Below are 20,827 nucleotides of genomic sequence, written 5' to 3'. Positions count from 1 at the left end.
GTTTTTGTTATGGTTTAGCTTATCCTCTTGGCCAGTATACAGAACACTGAGCTTTCTTCTTCCAGCTTCATGCATCATATAGTATGGATATCAAAACCAACCCCAAATAGCTGATATATGCAGGGGGAAGCTTCAGTTTTTTATGGCCTATGCAAAGAATAATCTATAAAAGTTTGGCGATCCAAATCAATAGGGTTCAAGTCTGGGCTTTGGGCAGGCCAGTCCAGTCCAGTCGGCTAATCTGATTGTCACTGTATCGATAATATTATTTTGGAGAAAAAATCTCGTAACTGCTTCTTCCAACTTCAGCTGAGTGTGTCTTAGAGGTCATGTCTTCATGACAATTATCTACACACTTGAAGGTTCAGATTTTACAAGTACATTTAACAGTGTAAAAATGATGGTGTATATAATGTTACATCTCCAGGTCATCTGCTTTGCAGACATATAACTTCTTATAGTGCAGAATTTAGATTTCTGCCTAAAGGTAATGATGAAACAGAGAGCGCTGATGTGTGGTTAGTGATGTCTTTATATGGCTTGAACTCACTTCATCATGAAAGTTATGGAAGGTCCAAAGTTCTTCTCATTATAATGATATGGTTGAGACCTGATGCCCACAACCCTGTAGGAACTAATTCTAAGTTCCTAAGTATCAGACTTTACATAGATATTGGTTTAGTTAGTTACGAACTGACATTTTCAAGAATCCGGTGGTTGGATTTGTTTGAAACACATTTTGTAATATCTATTTTATAGTAATATAAATTTGTAATAAACATGAGACAATCAAATATTTAACCTCAATTCAGCAAGCTCATATTCCAATTTTCCGCATCACTTCCTCTTCACATCTCTCTTAAACAGTATTTTATCATGAAATTAATTTCTATTGAAGAAACGTCTTTTAGATCTACAGAGTTTTTTTAGTAATTATTTCACAAAAATGATGTTGGCAGTATAACATTTTCTGTATGTAATTAGAATTGGATGGATTTTCCAGGTGCTTTTAAAAAGCCATTAAATATAATAAATTCCATAAGAAAACATTAATGAATTGCACGTAATTTAGACAAGTAGGACCTAATCTGGGTTTTGTTATGGATTCTGTAAAGGATAGATAACAAAAAATCCTTTTCACAAGGGAATAAACCTTTTTAGATCATTTATGGAATGAAACTAAATGAGTAACATTACTTGTAGTATTTTGCACTGATCTTAAATTAAAGTCAGGATTACACTCTAGAGCTGAATTCACAAGCTTGCAGTCTGCAGAGCTGCAAGTCATGCCCACACATTGTTCTGATTTTGGAACAGATTTCATAACTGATTTCATAGATTAGCTCCAGTCCCAGGGCACACAACGGGAAAGCCAATAGTGCGCTGAATACAGCGCACTGTCGGTTTTCTAGCGGAATATAAAACTGCATGTGTCCACAGACATGAAAGCTCCTCTTTAATGTCGACAGTCAACTTTTTATGCAGATTAAAATTTGAACAGAAAAGTGATCCCCACAATGACAGTCTATTTGGTAATAACTTTTCAGATGCTTTTGTGGTATGTGAGGAAGAGGAAGACTCTGTGGACTTTCGGTGAAAAGTACTGTGGTAAAAATTGTGATGCATTTCCGTCAAATATTTTCCCGCAGCACTATTTTCACTACTGCCTGCTAAGTGGGTCCATAATCTAAAGGAAGATTATCATCCCTGGGTCTGAGATTCAGGAAGAATGACCCAATACCATTGCAATTGAGAAGCTAATGAATACTCCCAGGCTTGTAATTACTGAGCTTCTATCATGTAATACCAGTGAATACATTATACATAGTATTGTAGCATATTGTATGTTTCACCAGACCCCTGCGATTCTAGTCCAATAGAGGGTCTAAAAATAAAGGTTAACAAATAGAATTTCAAAATCTTCAAAAATATAAGCTCTTCCCAGACCACATATAGAAATAAAGAAAACAAAGTAAACACATTAAGTATCTGTGCATCTGATCATGCCTGAACTATAAACTTCTAAAAATATTTATCCCATAGGAAAGCTAGAGCGGGAAAAAATCAAAATGGCCTAATTGCTTCTTTTCTACCATTTCACCTCCCCCTCCCCCCAAAAAATGAATAAAAAGTGATAAAAATGTCAGGCAATCCTCAAAATGGTATAAATAAAAAATACAACTTGCCCCACAAAAAAGTTTCCTTACACAACCTTAACAAAAACTATCTAAATTTGGCAGAATATAGGTAAACATCATACAAACAAAAACCCATAAGAAAATTGTACAAAGGCAGTATTTTTTCTAACTCTACTTCATTCTGATATTTTTCCAGATTCAGTACATATTATAGAATTGCACAGTGCAACTTGCCCTGCAAACAATACTCCCTGTATAGCTAAAGATAAAATTAAAAAATTATGGTTAATTATGAAAAACAGAAAACATTGCTCAATAAACTTAAATTGAAAAAAGTTAAAAATTAAACTTTCATTTGGCGAGGAACAATTTACTATCAGTTTATATTTCTAAAGATGTGGCGGTATCAACAAATTGTCTAGTTGGGGTAAAGGCTCATAGGAATGATTTATGGCATAGCACCAGACTATTTACAATGCGGCTTGGCAGTATAGGCATATGTCAGACATTTTACATGTAGATCTTGACAACCAATAATACCAAATAAGATTCAGTGAGGCAGTCTTGAATTCCTGGCATATCTGTCATCCTTTCTGATCTATATCTCCATTGCTGATCTCTAAATAAAGAGACTGGCACAGGAACAAATAACGTCCATTATGTGGCTGTTGAGCTTCTGAAATATTAACTGCGCTTTCTGGATTTAGGCTTCTGGCGTGTCACTTAGACTCTCTACTATCCAAAGAATGATGGAACATTGGTCCCAGTTCTTGCATGTATGGTTATTCTCCACTATGATGTATGGAAGACAAGGAACAGGCTCCCCTTTTTATTACCACTCATTCATTTAATAGTGACCACACACGTCTTATCACCCTCATTCTTAGGATCAGTTGATGTCTAAGTTCTTACAGCTCTACCAATCATGCTTTCAATTTTATTTTATAGTGAAATAAGGAAATGAAAAGAGTCGAAAAGAAACTAGTTAAAAAAACGAAGAATAATACTGTGTGTGACACATTGTGTGTGAAAACAATAAGGGGATTGATAACTCAGTACAGATTGTATGTATTACAGCTCTAAATTTTTAACGCAAATTTTATGTTAACTATTTTACACCGTTTGCAAGCATGTGTATTTCTTGAGTAAACACTTCTTGATTTGTTATAGTGTGAATTTTCAGGAAAGAAGTGAACAGACTTTCTTCCAGAAGGGTTTTTAATTTACTTTGAGAAATATTTTTAGGTAAATATCTTGCCAAAAGTTTGAGAGACCTTTTATTGATTATTGCTATTCTTTATGATTTTAGTGACTAAGTATCTATAAAACATCATCTAAACTAGAGATGAGCAAAAAGCTCAAATAAAAAGTGTTTGGCTTGTATCCATCAGCCTGGCATACTTTAATGTTCAATAAGATGAGTAAGTAGTATTCGATCGAATACCTCCCTTTGCATAGTTATTTGTGTACTCGGTCGAATACCACACAGTAAATATTCGATTCCCCTCCCACCTTCCCTGGCGCTTTTTTTTACACCAAAAACTATGCAGGGGAGGTATTCGATCAAATATACTCGTTCATCTCTATGGACACACAACAGTAGAGGGAAGTTGTTTTCTGACAATGGTTTCTCCTTAACACAAATCTTGATGTCTATTAAATATAAAAGGAAATCACTTGTGACATTCTGTGTATAATTCTTAGGAGAGTATACTGCAAATAACATTGACCTTATTATCCATGGAGAAATCTTTTCTAGTTGCCTAATTTGCACGCTAGATGAGTAGCAGTGCTGTCAGTATTATTAAATTAAGAAATTTCACACACACATCAATCATTCTTTTGAGAAAAAAAATAGCATATAAATAAGTTTAAATTATTTTAATAGTAATGTCAGGAATACTTATAAAGCCCCCTACCTAGTTGCTTCCTACTCATAGGAAGCAACTAGCAAAGTGGAAACTGAAAAAAAAAATACAACGTTCAATATTCCAAGCAAATAGCAATAGGGAAACAATCAAGTGCCTTAAAGATGTATGTTTTGAGGAAAAAAAAACATAAGAAGAAACCGCGCTTACTTTTCACTGGGAAGTGGAACTGGTAATGGTATGGTTGGTTACGTGATTCCTCCTCTAGGGAACACGCACCTCCCACTTCACCTTTTGTGGATATGCTGCAGAGTTTTTGAGGCTGTATAGCCAAGTTTGGGAGTCGCCACAACCTGGAAAAAACAGCTCCCCTTGTGGAAATGCTGTTGTGTAGCTAAAGCGGTTAGTGGAATCTGGATAATTCCACAAATGAAAAATCCGGTTGGCGCGCACACACCCTTGACAACAACCACTGGAGCCAGGTTGGCAAAGAAACAACTTTTTTTGATATCAGATGACATGTTTCGGGGTATCGGTGCCAAACAGTTAGCACCACCCTTTCCTCAGATCTGATTAAAAGTGACAATAAGAAAATCAAATCAATAAACGGGTGCTAATACAAGTTGCACATATAAAAAACATATAGTACTAATGTAATTACGTCAGTGTATCTCCATATATCTCATAAATAAACATGATTCTATTTATATCATTATTAAGGCATACAATAATCAAGGGGTGGTGCTAGCTGTTTCTTTGCCAACCCAGCTCCAGTGGTCGTTGTCAAGGGTATTTTTTATTTGTGGAATTATCCAGATTCCACTAACCGCTCTAAGTGCCTTAAAGAGGTGTACACACTGCCGCTGCTGTCTGCCCCTGGGGTTCCAGTCATAAATCCCAGGGGTACTAGACAGGGGACGGTTTGCCAGTGGTCACCTTAAAAACCCATTCAATGGGTTTTTAAAGGTGACTGCTGGTGTCCGTATACGGCCTCTCCACCTGGAAACCATTTTTTTTTTTTTACATGGACACAAAAACGTATATGCAGGACTTTGTGTCCATGCAAAAAAAAACAAAAAAACGGTTTCCAGGCAGAGAGGCCGCATACAGACACCGATGGTCACCTTTAAAAATCCATACAAATGAATGGGCGTTAAAGCTGACTGATGGCAAGTCGTCCCCTGTCCAGTTTCCCCAGGGTTTACGATGGAAACCCCAGGGCAGACAGCGGTGGTAGTGTGAATGCCGCTTAAGAATGAAACAATTCTGTCCAATACTGAGTGTATGATACTAATATTAATCTATTCTATCTATCTATCTATCTATCTATCTATCTATCTATCTATCTATCATCTAATTGTGTTTTTATTAAGACTAGAGAATAGAGAATAACATGAAAAAACTGATTTTGAAAATCTTAACATTATATTGATATCCTGCTGTGCCATAATATTTTGTCACAAACGACTTTTTGAAAAACTCTTTATAAGACCTTCTGCAATACTGTAGATAACACATAAGTTGCAATGTTAAACTTTGCTACATCTGTAAAAAAAAAAAAAAATGTTACCAATATTTTATTTACAGTGGCTTGGGTACAGGGGCAGATTGGGAGTGGTTTTGGCAGGGGTGTTACTTGAAGAGGTTTAGAGGGTCACATGCCCCTATAAGGTGTCTTTTTCTATATATGTAGACCTTTATTATAAGCAATACATTATAGCTGAGGAGATGGGTACAGATTTTGCATTGGGTCCCAGGATCTTCATGTTACATCTCTGGGTTTGAGCCTCAGAGCAATAATGGTCATGAATCCCAAACTACCCATCATAGATATAATACCTTGAATCAGGTATTATACAAGGCATTTCAGCAGCATTTAACTTATATTTATATATGACTGCACTTTTTTGCACCCCTCAAGTTACACCCCTGACCAAACCACTCTCAGTTGGATTTCTTTTCAGATTCTTCTCTTCACAAATGTTTTACACTATGAACCTCCTTTGGCCACTTCAGTCAGTTACTATTTTATTACCCAAATGGTAAGACCAGCTCTGCTTGGGTAAAACATTTTGCAGCAAGTAGTGATAAGCTTTAAAGTAGTTCTGCCATCAAAATATGCTTGGTATTTTACCATACCAAAAAGAATACAATGAATATATTAAATTTTTAGTTACAAGTATGTCATATTTATTTCTCGTCTTTCTATTGAATTTTGATTGGCTGTCTGCACATCAGGACTTACTATTTACACGCAGGCATGATGACACAAGTCATCAGTGCTTGTAGTTAGAAGAAGGAGGGTGCGTGGCGGCTCTTAATGGGTAAGTATAATAGTGTCAGTGCTTGTAGTTAGAAGAAGGAGGGTGCGTGGCGGCTCTTCATGGGTAAGTATAATAGTGTGTGTGTGTTTGCGTGTGTGTGTGTGTGTATGGGTGTACTGAAAAGCATATAATACTGTGTGTGTGTATGGGTGTACTGAAAAGCATATAATACTATGTGTGTAGGGGGGTGTACTGAGATGCACATAATACTGTGTGGGGGTATACTGAGGAGCATATAATACAGTGTAGTTGGGTGTACTGAGGAGCATATAATATAATGTGGTGGGCAGTGTATAATACTGTCGGGGGAGCTACTGTGGAGTGTATAATCTTAATTTTTTTTTAAACTATATTTTGGCCTTCCAATGGTCTGAGAGACAGTGAACTGGCCCCCTGTTTAAAATGTTTGTGGACCCTAATTTACAGAGAAAACAATAGGTATATAAATAGATAAATAGAGACTGTCATGTTTAGATACTATATGTTTATATATTATCTTTTAAGAAATAAAAAATAGAGAGTGCACCATAAAGTCCCATGTACAAAAATCAGATTAAGGTTCCAATATAGGCACAGTGTTAGTGTAGTTATGTAGTAACAGACTAAAAGGATGACTACTGTACTCCCCCTGATCTCAGACAGTATGATCACTATTGAGTGTAGAACAGTGAACATAAGGAGAAAAAAATCCTATACCAAGGGTTTCAAACCAGGCAAATAGGCTGTCCATAAAAAGGTTTGAAGTTAATGGGCTGCATTGCTTCCAAATTCTGTACAATGCAAATTTGCCCCACCAGTGGCCCCATACAGTTTAATTTCCTGCAGCAGTGGCCCCATACAGTTTAATGTCCCCAAGCAGTGGCCCTACACAGTTTAATGTCCCCACCAGCATTGATCCCACATAGTTAAATGGACCTACATACAATAGACCCACATAGTTTATTGTCCATCACCAGTGGTCCCCAGCTAGTATTTACTTCACTGCTCCCGGGTGTGTTTTCTTCCTCTGCTCCAGGTTCACAAATGTCATAGAAGAGTGTTTGGAGCATGAGAAGAAAGTGGAAGGTACCAGGGAACAGAGAGGTAACTATATAAATTGGAGCTGTCCCAAGCTTGTAGGCTGCAGGTTTCCAGCCTACAAACTTGGGAAGCTTTGGGACAGGGTGAGGGCTCTCTTTTCTGGATCAGCAGAACCATGTGGAAGAATGTGGGCCACAGATTATGGCCCCAGGGGCTTCCTGCCCCTGGCCTAGACCAACCAGATGTGGATGGATATGAAAGTTTATCTGTACAAAACATTTCTGGAATGTATTTGCTCATGCATTGTCCAGATAAACTTAAATTTCCATGTCCATCTGCATCTGGTTGATATAATACCAGGGCAGCAACATCCGCCTCCCTATGTTTTGTCCTTGTGTGCACTATATATTTTCTTAAAAAGGTAAGCTAGTCTGTTTACACTGCCTTCATTAGAAAAGATATTGACTGTGATATTTTGCAACACACAAGTCTTAGAAGTCTCAAGCAAGTGAAAAAAAAAAAAAAAAAAAAGATTTAACTCAGGAGGAAAAAAAAATGCAATTACATTATGTGTCTGTCACTTTCAATTATTCTACTATTCCCACATGGTCTTGGGTCAGTAAACAGTAGAGATTTAGCAAATAAAGTTTGTGTTACGTATAAACTGAAAGTGAAATATTAGATGACAATACTAATGAAAGTATTTCAATACCACACTGATATTTGGTAGCCTAATGGGAGTTTATGATTAGATCTCTTCACTATACAGTACAGTTCTCCGAGTAGTTGTCCTATTTCATTTTCTGTTGTTTTTTCCTCTCTGACTCAACTGTCATATTCCAGATTATAGCCCTGCTGTTATCTTTTCTCATATCCAATAAACATGCAGAAAAAAAATGAAAGAAAAGAAACAATTATGTTTGTATTGAACTTGCAAGTAAACACCTTCGAGGTATAAGCAGTGAAGATTTAGCAATTAAGACTCGTAAAGAAGGTAATGTCTGTACACATGGTGTCATGACTAGTATTTCATATAGTTTTCGTCTTATATAATAATAACTATAGAAACAACTTTCTCATTATCCAAAAAGATGGAAGTTATTAAAGAGAATTCACCACTATAACATAAAAATAAAATACAAATAAAATAAGGACACCAGTATGATGTCTAGTAGGGTGACATTAGGGGGCTACTAGAGATGAGCGAGTAATATTCTATCGAATACCTTCCCTGTATAGGTATTGGTGTAAAAAAAGCGCCTGGGAAGGTGGGAGGGGAATGGAATTTTTACTGTGTTTACCACGTGGTATTCGACCGATTACACCAATACCTATGCAGGGGAGGTATTCGATCAAATACTACTCGCTCATCTCTAGTGGCTACTATATAATTTACCAAATAATGAACAGAGATGTGGCAGCTGAATCAAAAGAACTTCTTGGTTCCTACAGCTGATTGTCTGAAAAAGGTCATGTGGTACTGTGTAGGGATGAGCGAGTAGTATTCTATTGAGTAGGTATTCGATCGAATACTACGGTATTCGAAATACTTGTATTCGGTCGATTAAGACGCAGTAAACGCAGTAAAAATTCTATTCCCCTCCCAACTTCCCTGGCGCTTTTTTTTTTATACCAATAACTATGCAGGGGAGGTGGGACAGGAAGTAGGACAATGTGGGCATTGGAAAAAAAAACGGATACAGTCATTGGCGGGCTAAATCAGTAGCAACAGCAATAATAATATTAACAATAATACTGGGACTTGGGCATGTTAGATGCACCCAGGCATGCGTCCCCTGCTGTCCCAGTTGCATTTCAGAGATGTTGACATCATTTCCTGACGTGTCATTGTGGACTTGGTGACTTCAATTAGTAGAATTTTAGTTTCCCTGAAATGAGCATTTTTTTCCATAGACTATAATGGGATTCGATATTCGGTCGAATAGTCGAATATTGAGGTCTACTCGAATCGAATTTTGAATTTTCGAATATTTCACTACTCGCTCATCTCTAGTAGTGTGTAGGACTCAAAATTGTTTGGATATATAGATAGTATCACATGATTCTTCTCAGCCAATTAAAATCTGCCACGTTGATAAACATCATGTGATTCCAGTCCACAGAAGCAGCTCTTTCCTGGGTGTAATTATATTATAACTCTATCAGAATTTCACACTAATTTAAATAGGTCTGTCATGGTGACAGATTCCCTTTTAGAGCCAATAATGTATGTAAGTCAAAAATGAACTTCTACATTATATTCATTACACAATTTATGTAAAGGTCATTTTCAAACAAAAGAGCTGATGTGTAGACATAGCCTATCAGGAGACCAAGCTAATTGAGAATAGCAGGTTTGTCAAGAGCAATAAAACTCTACTCTATCTATGGAGTATTGTCCACCTCTTGTGCATGAAAATACAGTCACAATGAATGATCAGCTCCTTGGTTTCACTACATCCTTTTATTAGAATATTAATAACTTTAAATTGTAAAATGTAATTTCCAATGGAAGGCCACAGTAAATGGGAGTCTACATCTACACCAAACAGCCCTTTGATCACAGTAACATACAGTTGTGTGTTTCCATATCTCCCTTAGGCTTTACGATATTATAAAATTGCATGCCTAGTTCCTTATTTGCCATGAATGGGCAACTGGTTCTCCTGTTTTAGAAATAAGTAGTAAACTCAGTTAATGGATATTGGGAATTTAATTTTTTATTCTATTTTCTGTATATGATTATGGAGACATTAATCTTGTTTGACCTAATGTTGTGAGTTGCAAAGAACAGTTTCAGGATTCACTTTATTGCAGCCATATGAATATAGCAAACTTTAGGAAGAAGGTTATCTCACTTGTTGCCAATGATGAGATCCTATGTTATCTATATATTGTTATCACCTTTCTATGTTGATCTATGTAGTGATAATAATGAAGTATGGCTACTGCACTCTTGGGTGAGCCGATCCGGAGAGCCAGAAGGAAAGGTCATTGTCTGGACTGAACAAATGTTTGTCCGACAACTATTTGTGCACCTAAATAAAGTGATCTCTAGAGAAGAGTAAGGCTTAGATTGCTTTAAGGCTCAGTGTCAAGCATAAAATTACTAAATTTCAGCAATTTTTTAAAAAGACCACCAAAAATTTGATTAAAAATAGTTGATGAAAACCTGATATAAACAATATCAAATTCTGTGCTATCAAAGAGTTCTATTTCAACAACAAGAAAATATAGCTTCACATCAGTTATGGAAGGATATGGTAGATATTTAAGAGAATTAAAACGTACCTTGTTGAACAAAAGATCCATAAACAAACCACATGGAGTTGTAAAGTGTTGTAGAGGTCATAGATCCCATCTGCAGGCGTGGAGGGTTAAGCCAGTTTAACAGGTAGACAAGAAGTCCTACCAAAAGAACAGTTCCAGCGATACAGGCCCACAGGGATAGATCAAATGGTGCTAAGCAGGCAAACATGTCCACGGTTTTCTCAGCTTTTTTCAACAGAACTCCCACAGAGTAATCCATATATCGAGTTGTGAAGTCTACTACATTCTCTCGGTCAGGTGTGATAGTCAAGGCAGAAATCCCCATGTCAGCTCTCTTTATAAAAAGAAGACAACAAAAAAAGTAACCCGTTGTTTGTCATAGTAAAAAAAAAAATCACATTAATATCCAACATGAATAGATGTGTGACACTAATAATTTTCTAACGTTTTGACAGTCTCCAAATTATTGTATTTATAGAAGACCTTTCACACCCTCCAGTTATTTGTATACTTTAATAAGCACTGCTCCACTCATTCCTGCACCGTTGTGTTTTTTCTCTACCCACCACCATCCCCGAGCAATCCCTGCAGTTGGTTTTGGTGCCTAATATGATAATTAGATTCTCTATTATAAGGTGGGTGGTGTCAAACAGAAGCAGACAAGGGTGCTTAATTGGGGCTGTAACTGTGAATCACACCCCCACTTCTGCTCCTGCCTAAGACCACCCACTAGTTTAATCATATCAGGCATTAACTGCACTTATTGCTCAGAACAATGGAGGCTTGAGAAAATATTCTAAGCCTGCCAGAATCAGTAAAACTTTGGCTATTATAAGAATACAAATCTGTAGTTAGTGGATTGAGTGAAGGTCATCTTTCAACATGTATTAAAACAATTATTATAACAATGTAACAATGTCATTTAACTATTTAAGTTACTATAAAAATGTCAATAAAAGGTAAACAGTATGAGTAAGTTCATTTAAGTACCAATAGATGCATGCTATTTTTCCACGCTTCTACGGTTGCAATACATTTTGAAAGCCATTTGTGTTCCTTTTATCCCTTATTTGACATGCCATTATATAGTGTAATAGGCAGTGAAAATAACTACTTGAACTTTAAAAGTTGGCTGCCGGGCCACAAAGAGACCTTTTAGCTGTCTAAGTGGTATTAGACATGTGCTATTTCACGATAGTTTACTATTTTCTTATTTTGTTGTTCTTGTATGAGCTGAGATTGAAGAATACTGGCAAATGTATAGGTGTTTTTTTGTTTGTTTGGGTTTTTTTTTTTAAAACAATTTTAAGTGAACAGTTCATACTTCCACTTTTACTGTTTTCTTCAGTACATGGTCTCAAACTCATCAGGTGAAAAAGGGGTAAATAGAGGTGATAGTGTTAGCTAGGCATTAACAAGTCATTTCACATAATACAGTCCTGGTGCACATAAAGTGGAGGTGGAAAGGTAGAAATTGTTACTTGGCCCTGAAGCCTGAGAAGGCCCAAAAGCCTTTTTACGGTATTATAGATAGAACATGCGGCCTCCATTACAAAGTTTGTATTAGGGCCCAGGAGCAAGTTACAGCTATTTACTGCACTTGGTGTACTACCCAACACACTGGACATATTCAAACAGAAATAATTAAATACTGAAGCTCACCATGTATTCACCGTAACCCCCTGGGGTGCACGACCTAGAAGCTTCTGGACCCTCGAAGCAAAGACTCCAAATAGGTAATGTTCAAACAGGAAATAGGTCCGCAGTCCTTTTGGGACTGCGGACCTATTTCCTGTTTGAACATTACACTGGACATATGGTTTCAAAGTAATCTTTATTCCGTCCATTAAGCTGGCCAAACACAATAGGTTTGACAGCTGGAGTTTCAGATTTTGAATTGTTTGCTGTTGGTTGGTCGTACATAAACCTATGACAGTTTGTCCTATACAGCTAACAATCAACTAAAGTTGATCAGATCCAAACTCATTTGTGTTAAAATTTTCTGCCATCCATTGTGTATAGGCTAGACCTGTAGGCAAGTTTTTCATTGTAAGCATATGTTTGTACTATTGACACACCCACAGAGCGTCCATCAATGACTTCTATCTGTTAACGTTCCAAGTGTTCGGGGTAGTTGAATGCTCATTGGAAGGTTTGTGGTTGTTCATTTGTTTTGGACATTGGCCATACAACCAGCAACCACAGTTCATTTCAGACAAGTCTAAAATATAATGTGTATGGACAGCTTTAGAGTACATGGCTGTCTTACCACACTTTGCCTTCCAAAACAAAGTTTGGGCAGATTAATTAACCCCTGAAGAGCTCATGCTGAAAGCACATGAGCAAAAACCTGTAAGATTTGTGAAATTCTGATTGACAGACAGACATATCCAGAGTAATACTCATAAGGGACTGGGAAAAAATAGTTAGATTTCCAGTTCCCTTTTCTCTGACTAGTCCAACATGTACCTGTCATATTTCCTGTACGGTCTAATCCGATGAAGTTTGTGTATTGTGATGAAGTTTGTGCTTTTATTTCACCCTAGTCAGGCAGGAAATGTATCCATTAGAGTACAGTAGAAACATCTTGACCAAAAAGGCCTCTGTCAAGCCTAAACACAGAATCATTCATGGCTAAGACTCTGAGACTTAAAGGTGATTCCTATTCGATCCATAAGGAAAAAAGCCATAAGAAATGTCAACGTTTGGCTAAATCATTTCCATGTGTACGTAAAGTAAAAACCTTTAGTCTTTGCCATTGATTTGTTTCAAGTTAGGTTAACTTGATATTATTTGTGTAAAAATATTAGCTTTATTATAAGTATGTATAGTCACTAGAGATGAGCGAACAGTGTTCTATCGAACACATGTTCGATCGGATATCAGGGTGTTCGCCATGTTCGAATCGAATCGAACACCGCGTGGTAAAGTGCGCCAAAATTCGATTCCCCTCCCACCTTCCCTGGCGCCTTTTTTGCACCAATAACAGCGCAGGGGAGGTGGGACAGGAACTACGACACCGGGGGCATTGAAAAAAATTGGAAAAAGTCATTGGCTGCCGAAATCAGGTGACCTCCATTTTAGACGAATAGTGGATTTCAAATCCGGGTCATATGAGAATGTGAACTTTGTGACTATGAGACAGGGATAGCTGTACAGGCAGGGATAGCTAGGGATAACCTTTATTTAGGGGGAAATGTTATTAAAAATAACTTTTTGGGGCTCTATCGGGTGTGTAATTGTGATTTTTGTGAGATAAACTTTTTCCCATAGGGATGCATTGGCCAGCGCTGATTGGCCGAATTCCGTACTCTGGCCAATCAGTGCTGGCCAATGCATTCTATTAGCTTGATGAAGCAGAGTGTGCACAAGGGTTCAAGCGCACCCTCGGCTCTGATGTAGCAGAGCCGAGGCTGCACAAGGGTTCAAGCGCACCCTCGGCTCTGATGTAGGAGAGCCGAGGGTGCACTTGAACCCTTGTGCACCCTCGGCTCTGCTACATCAGAGCCGAGGGTGCGCTTGAACCCTTGTGCACACTCTGCTTCATCAAGCTAATAGAATGCATTGGCCAGCGCTGATTGGCCAATGCATTCTATTAGCCCGATGAAGTAGAGCTGAATGTGTGTGCTAAGCACACACATTCAGCTCTACTTCATCGGGCTAATAGAATGCATTGGCCAGCGCTGATTGGCCAGAGTACGGAATTCGGCCAATCAGCGCTGGCTCTGCTGGAGGAGGCGGAGTCTAAGATCGCTCCACACCAGTCTCCATTCAGGTCCGACCTTAGACTCCGCCTCCTCCAGCAGAGCCAGCGCTGATTGGCCGAATTCCGTACTCTGGCCAATCAGCACTGGCTAATGCATTGTATTGGCGTGATGAAGCAGTGCTGAATGTGTGTGCTTAGCACACACATTCAGCTCTACTTCATCGGACTAATAGAATGCATTGGCCAATCAGCGCTGGCCAATGCATTCTATTAGCGTGAACTGAGTTTGCACAGGGGTTCTAGTGCACCCTCGGCTCTGCTACATCAGATTGCTACATCTGATGTAGCAGTGCCGAGTGTGCATCAGATGTGTAGTTGAGCAAAACTGACTCAGCACTGCTAAGTCTCTGCATTCGCATAGGAATGCATTGGCCAGCCTTCGGCCAATCAGCGCTGGCTCTGCCGGAGGAGGCGGAGTCTAAGGTCGGACCTGAATGGAGACTGGTGTGGAGCGATCTTAGACTCCGCCTCCTCCAGCAGAGCCAGCGCTGATTGGTCGAGTTCCGTACTCTGGCCAATCAGCACTGGCCAATGCATTTCTATGGGGAAAAGTTAGCTTGCGAAAATCGCAAACTGACAGGGATTTCCATGAAATAAAGTGACTTTTATGCCCCCAGACATGCTTCCCCTGCTGTCCCAGTGTCATTCCAGGGTGTTGGTATCATTTCCTGGGGTGTCATAGTGGACTTGGTGACCCTCCAGACACGGATTTGGGTTTCCCCCTTAACGAGTTTATGTTCCCCATAGACTATAATGGGGTTCGAAACCCATTCGAACACTCGAACAGTGAGCGGCTGTTCGAATCGAATTTCGAACCTCGAACATTTTAGTGTTCGCTCATCTCTAATAGTCACCTTAAATTTGCATAGGTCAATCTGGAGTGGTAGAGAAGAAAAGGTCAATATTTGCTTTGTGGTATTTATGTGCATATAAGAGATTACCTCTCAGTTTCAGTAGCACTTGCCCACTTGACATTTAATGAACAGCTGTCAAGGGCAACACAAAGTGTACATAAAGCCTGACAAGTATTTTAAAGTAATTAATTTACATTACTGTGCTTTGCTTCACTGCTTTGCAATGTAGTGTGAAAATAAACTCCTGGAGAGAAAGAAATGAGCCATTGTCTAATTGGACTGTAGGTGGGAATGGTCATTCACAGTATGTACATATAAATGTGGTCATTAGTAGTCATGCAGTATAAATATACTGTATATCTGAAGTTAGAATGTAAATATCTAGCCCATCACATTTCCAACACACACATACATCACATACATACAATATCACATACAAACTCTATTCAAATTATGTATCTTACATCTTCTCTGCTGGTCAAGGAGGACCTTCCACCATGTCCAACAAGTCCAGCTCTTTAGAAAAATTAAAAGCTGATGATTCACTTATTCTGGAACTGTTGGAATTCTCTCTCTCTAGCCTTCACTGTTCCTGAGCAATCAATATGGTTAGTTTTGGTGTCTGATATGCTATTTACACTCTGTGCTGTCAGGATTGGGGGCATTAACACTTGCGCCCGTGTCTGCACACCAGGTCTCTGTCCTATTTCCCGGGGAAACTGGATAGGGGACGGCTTCCTGATGGTCAGTTTTAAAACCCATTCATTTGAATAGCACCGGCGGTTGGCTTTAAAAACCCATTCAGATGAATGGGTTTTAAAACTCACCGCCGGGAAGCCGTCCCCTGTCCAGTTTCCCCGGGGAATAGGACGGAAACCCAGCGTGCGAACATGGACACAAGTGTGAACGCCCCCTTGCAGTGTCAAGCAGGAGCTGGTAAGGAGTGTGATTCTGACCTCTGACACTGGCTTCCTCTGATCTATGCCTTGAATCACACCCCTTGCCTGACACCGCCATTCTGACATTACAGAGATTAAATAGCAAGTCAGGAATCAAGCACTTTAAAAATCAAAAGGTACATGAACAAAATTTTTTTACATTACAATGTGAATTAATGTATCAAACAATGGCAGTGAGAGCTCAATTTCTTATATGGTGGTTTGACCGGCATTGATATGGGGTACTCTTTCCTGGAAACATTGCTTCTACTAAAACATTGCTTCTACTAAAACATATACAAATGGCACCCCACATTACTGTACAGATAGAGCCAAGTTTGAAAACTTTAAGTAAGAATGCTAACAGTGCTGAACTGAGGATCCTTGGGCCAACCAAATAAAATGATAATGTGGATATCCCCTTGTAAAATACACTGTAATACCCTTCAAATTTAGCTGTCTTCTGCTCGACCATTAATGTGTTAGAACCTGGGACTATCCACTAGTTGTTATTTGCTTTATCTCGCCTTTTTCCCTTTGCTTTCACATAGCTTTTGCATTGAGCAACAGATTACAATTGAAGATGTCTACATATGTATGTGTGTGTGTGTGTGTTTGGTCTTTTACAAAGTAACATTTTGAGGGAAAATTAACTTTATTGGCTTGCACAAATGAACTTGCCAATGGACTGCCCTAAACATGGCAAGTGATTTGACTCTCCTCACTGACCTCTCCATACCTGTCAATCAACATCAAAGAATTGTTATAGATTAGAGATGATCAAACACTAAAATGTTCGAGGTTCGAAATCCGATTCGAACAGCCGCACACTGTTCGACTGTTCGAGCGGGTTTCAAACCCCATTATAGTCTATGGGGGGAAATGCTCGTTTCAGGGGTAGGCAACATTCGATCAAATTCTACTTACCAAGTCCATGAGAGAGGGTCGGGCTGGATTCTACCTGCGCAGCGTCCCCGCGTCCTCTTCCGGCCTTGAATTCACTCTGCTAGGCATCGGGCCTAGGCAGAGCTGACTGCGCATGAATTCGAACAGCTAGTAGTATTCGACCGAGTACGAGTATTTTGAATACCATAGTATTTGATCAACATTCGATCAAATTCTACTTACCAAGTCCATGAATGAGGGTCGAGCTGGATTCTCCCTGCGCAACGTCCCCGCATCCTCTTCCGGCCTTGAATTCACTCTGCTAAGCATTGGGCCTAGGCAGAGCCGACTGCGCATGCGCGGGCAGGCCCGATGCCTAAGCAGAGTGAATTCAGAGCCGGAAGAGGATGCGGGGATGCTGCGCACGGAGAAGACTTCTAAAGGTAAGAGAAGAACCAGCGTTGATTGGCAATGTATAGCATTCTGACAATCAACGCTGGTTCTGCATCAAACCTTAAACTTCGAACAGCTAGTAGTGTTCGATCGAGTACGAGTATTTCGAATACCGTAGTATTCAATCAAACACCTACTCGATCGAATACTACTCGCTCATCTCTATTATAGATCAGTGTTTCTCATCATTTTCAAGCCAAGCACTGCCTTGTTAAATATGTTCCAACTGAGTAACCCCAACTGTGAAATCTGTCATATGGCAGACCCTGTTCCTTTCTTTTCTAATAATAATACTACTAATAATAAAAAAATAGTAATAATTGTATTTAAATAGCGCTAACATATTCCGCAACACTTTACAAATCAGAGGGTACATAAACAGATGATATTTGACAATGTAACAAAGAACTAACTTTTTCAATTTGGAAAGAAAAACTGTTGCACAAAGCAACTAAGCAAATACTTTTGCTTGCTGGGCATCTATGGCAGAAAAACACTAAAAATTCTTAGGGTCTTTACGTTTCCGACCAGTTTTCAGTTCAAAGACTACCTGCTGCTGTAGAGGAGACCTTCCCCCTTAACCAAAAATATTTTCTGATGCCTGACTCTGCTTTTGCCACTTTCACCATGGTCTGGGTCTTCTATTACAACTCATCTGCATTCAAGTCCAAAGACTTTATTGCCTTTTTCATTTACTTATGTGCTAATGATATATATATCCAGGCTGTGTAAGGGCTATTTGACCAAGAAGGAGAGTGATGGGGTGCTATGTCAGATGACCTGGCCTCCACAGTCACCAGACCTGAACCCAATCGAGACGGTTTGGGGTGAGCTGGACTGCAGAGTGAAGGCAAAAGGGCCAACAAGTGCTAAGCATCTCTGGGAACTCCTTCAAGACTGTTGGAAGACCATTTCAGGTGACTGAAGAGAATGCCAAGAGTGTGCAAAGCAGGAATCAAAGCAAAAGGCGGCTACTTTGAAGAACCTAGAATATAAGACATATTTTCAGTTGTTTCACAATTTTTTTATTAAGTATATAATTCCACATGTGTTAATTAATAGTGCCTTCAGTGTGAATCTACAATTTTCATAGTCATGAAAATACAGAAAACTCTTTCAATGAGGTGTGTCCAAACTTTTGGTCTGTAGAGTATATATATATATATATTATTTTTTTTTATTTTTTTTTTTCACTGAGTACAGATACTTTGCTAGGAATATTCACAAATCACTGGCCAAAATATTGTCATTCATATTAATATTGCAACAACCTTGTGCTGTTAATGTTTTATGCCTGTCATGGTGTAAGCAGAGCTTGACATGTATTTTAAGGTTGTCATCTATATTGAAAGCAAATCAAACTTTTTTGTTTTAGTGGCTGAGATTTTTCCCAGGACTGTATACATAATGGCTATTATATGGTATTATGCACTGCTCAGTTTAGAAATTAGAAGACAATGAAATGCTGCAGCATGGAACGTATTCAGTCATGAACACAATATAAAATGTAGTCCGTAAAGCAGCATGGATTTTACTCCTATTTTAAATGCCATTGTACTTGTGAAAAGTATATGAATAAGAAACAATGAGTCGCTTGAAAGCTATTAGCACTGGCTTTATTGAAACCACCCTTAAAAACCTCGTATGCCCACACACTGATATACAGTTGTTGCTATGGGTAAGACCATAAAATTGTCACCATGCCTGGAATTGTTTCTGCAAAGCTGTCTGTACTATTAGTTTTTTATAAGGCTATCAACACGGTAATTTTCTAATCATGTGAAAATTCAAGAACATGCTCAATGGAGAGTGGACTTGTAACACAATGCCATTGTGAGTTCTCCTGATAATTGTAGTCCTTTCGACCATGTAGGAACATCTCCCTTATCATTGTGACACCCTAAGGCCTGCGTGAGGTTTTGATGCGAAAGGCACTATGACCTGAGAGGGAGAGATCAGCCGCCATCACAGGCCTCCTCTATGGTGACACCTCCACATTAGTTTTTCTGGGGCTTTGCATTGTTTTCTTTTTTGTTAACCTATAAGTAGAGCTGAAGCCCTGTTAAATGTCTCGCTTCACATCAGCATTGCTCTTCATTTCATTGAGGTTCATTTGCTTTTCATAAAAAAAAAAAAAGAACAACAGCAACCCATTATAAATGGAAAGGATCCATCAGGATTTTCTATGATCCATTTCAGAATGGATTGTCTAAAGCTCTGATGACTCCAGGACATCCTTGTTGCTAATGTGAATAGAGCAAAACATTTTCATGGGTCAGTGAAGCAACCGTGACATGTTTTTCTGTGGAACAGCCCTTTCAAAGAAAGGAAGTTCTAGGTCTATGTACTGGCGACCAACATTTTTCAATTATTCAGGATGGTAACAGATTGACGACATTGTCTTTGTATATTCTGGCAGCAGGATACAGAAAGAGAACTTTGAAAACAGTGTGCTACATTCAGATTCTATGTATAGAGTCATAGGGTGGTATAGAGATTTTCTCCTGGTTTGATTGACTTATGTCAAGCCATGATACATTATCACAAGGCATCTCTTGTAGAATCCATCATATGCACAGTGAAGTAAGGTGGACTGATCTTGGCTTCATCTACGGAGTGCATATGTGCTGAATATCCAGACAGTAAAATGTTTTGTGTTTTTTTTCAACCAGGATGCTAGAGCTGCTGGCATGTTTCGCCTTGTGGGTGCGCTCTGCTGCCTCTCTGTTTCCTGTCATTGAAGCCTGTCATCCAGGGTAGGGTTGTCGTTGACATCTGGACCCTAACGACGTGAGTGTGGGTATGTGGGAGTCTTTTGGAGATGCGGAGGTCAACCTGTGTGTTGATGCGTGGGAGCCGCCGAAGAGCCGAGCCTGAGGGAGACACGCGGAGGCTGCTAGGTTGGACTTTGGACGGACAGCCCGGTGCACTTTTTTGATGCCTATTGGGTCTGCTGTTTCGAGGCAAACTCGTGCTTCTCTCTTGGTTGTGTGGTTTCGCTGTCAGAAGGCCTCGAGCACGGTGGGGAGGCCCTGTCTGGGGCAAGAAGTTGTCTTAGGACATTGGTTTTTTTTAGAGCACAACTCCAGAGCTGAAGGGAAGGGTAAAACCAACTCACTGTAGCTGACGTGGACCCCTGGGTCCAGCTGAGTGAGGGTCCCTTCCCATCGGGTCAGCAGGGGACCGATGGATCAATGGGAAGTGCAATGTTAATCAAGCAGAAGGGGGACTGCTCAGAGTGATATTTCAGAGGCGCTGTGGAACCACAATACCCTCAGTACTCCCAAAGATATGATTCTGCTAATGCAAAG

At 39.2% G+C, this 20,827-nt stretch overlaps 1 protein-coding gene across 1 annotated transcript in view; it reads right to left on the bottom strand.

Moving 5' to 3' along the window:
* Window positions 1-20,827, bottom strand: part of GRID2 (glutamate ionotropic receptor delta type subunit 2) — a 952,324-nt gene that overhangs the window by 164,329 nt on the left and 767,168 nt on the right. The window contains exon 11 of the mRNA XM_075285407.1: window positions 10,642-10,954. Within this exon, the coding sequence (XP_075141508.1) occupies window positions 10,642-10,954 (313 nt within the window). The remainder of the gene's footprint in view (window positions 1-10,641; window positions 10,955-20,827) is intronic.

The sequence above is a fragment of the Leptodactylus fuscus genome, chromosome 1 (genome assembly GCF_031893055.1).
Source record: "Leptodactylus fuscus isolate aLepFus1 chromosome 1, aLepFus1.hap2, whole genome shotgun sequence".
Taxonomy (NCBI): domain Eukaryota; kingdom Metazoa; phylum Chordata; class Amphibia; order Anura; family Leptodactylidae; genus Leptodactylus; species Leptodactylus fuscus.
Note: the sequence above shows the minus strand (reverse complement) of the source record. Positions and strands in the feature narration are given on the sequence as shown.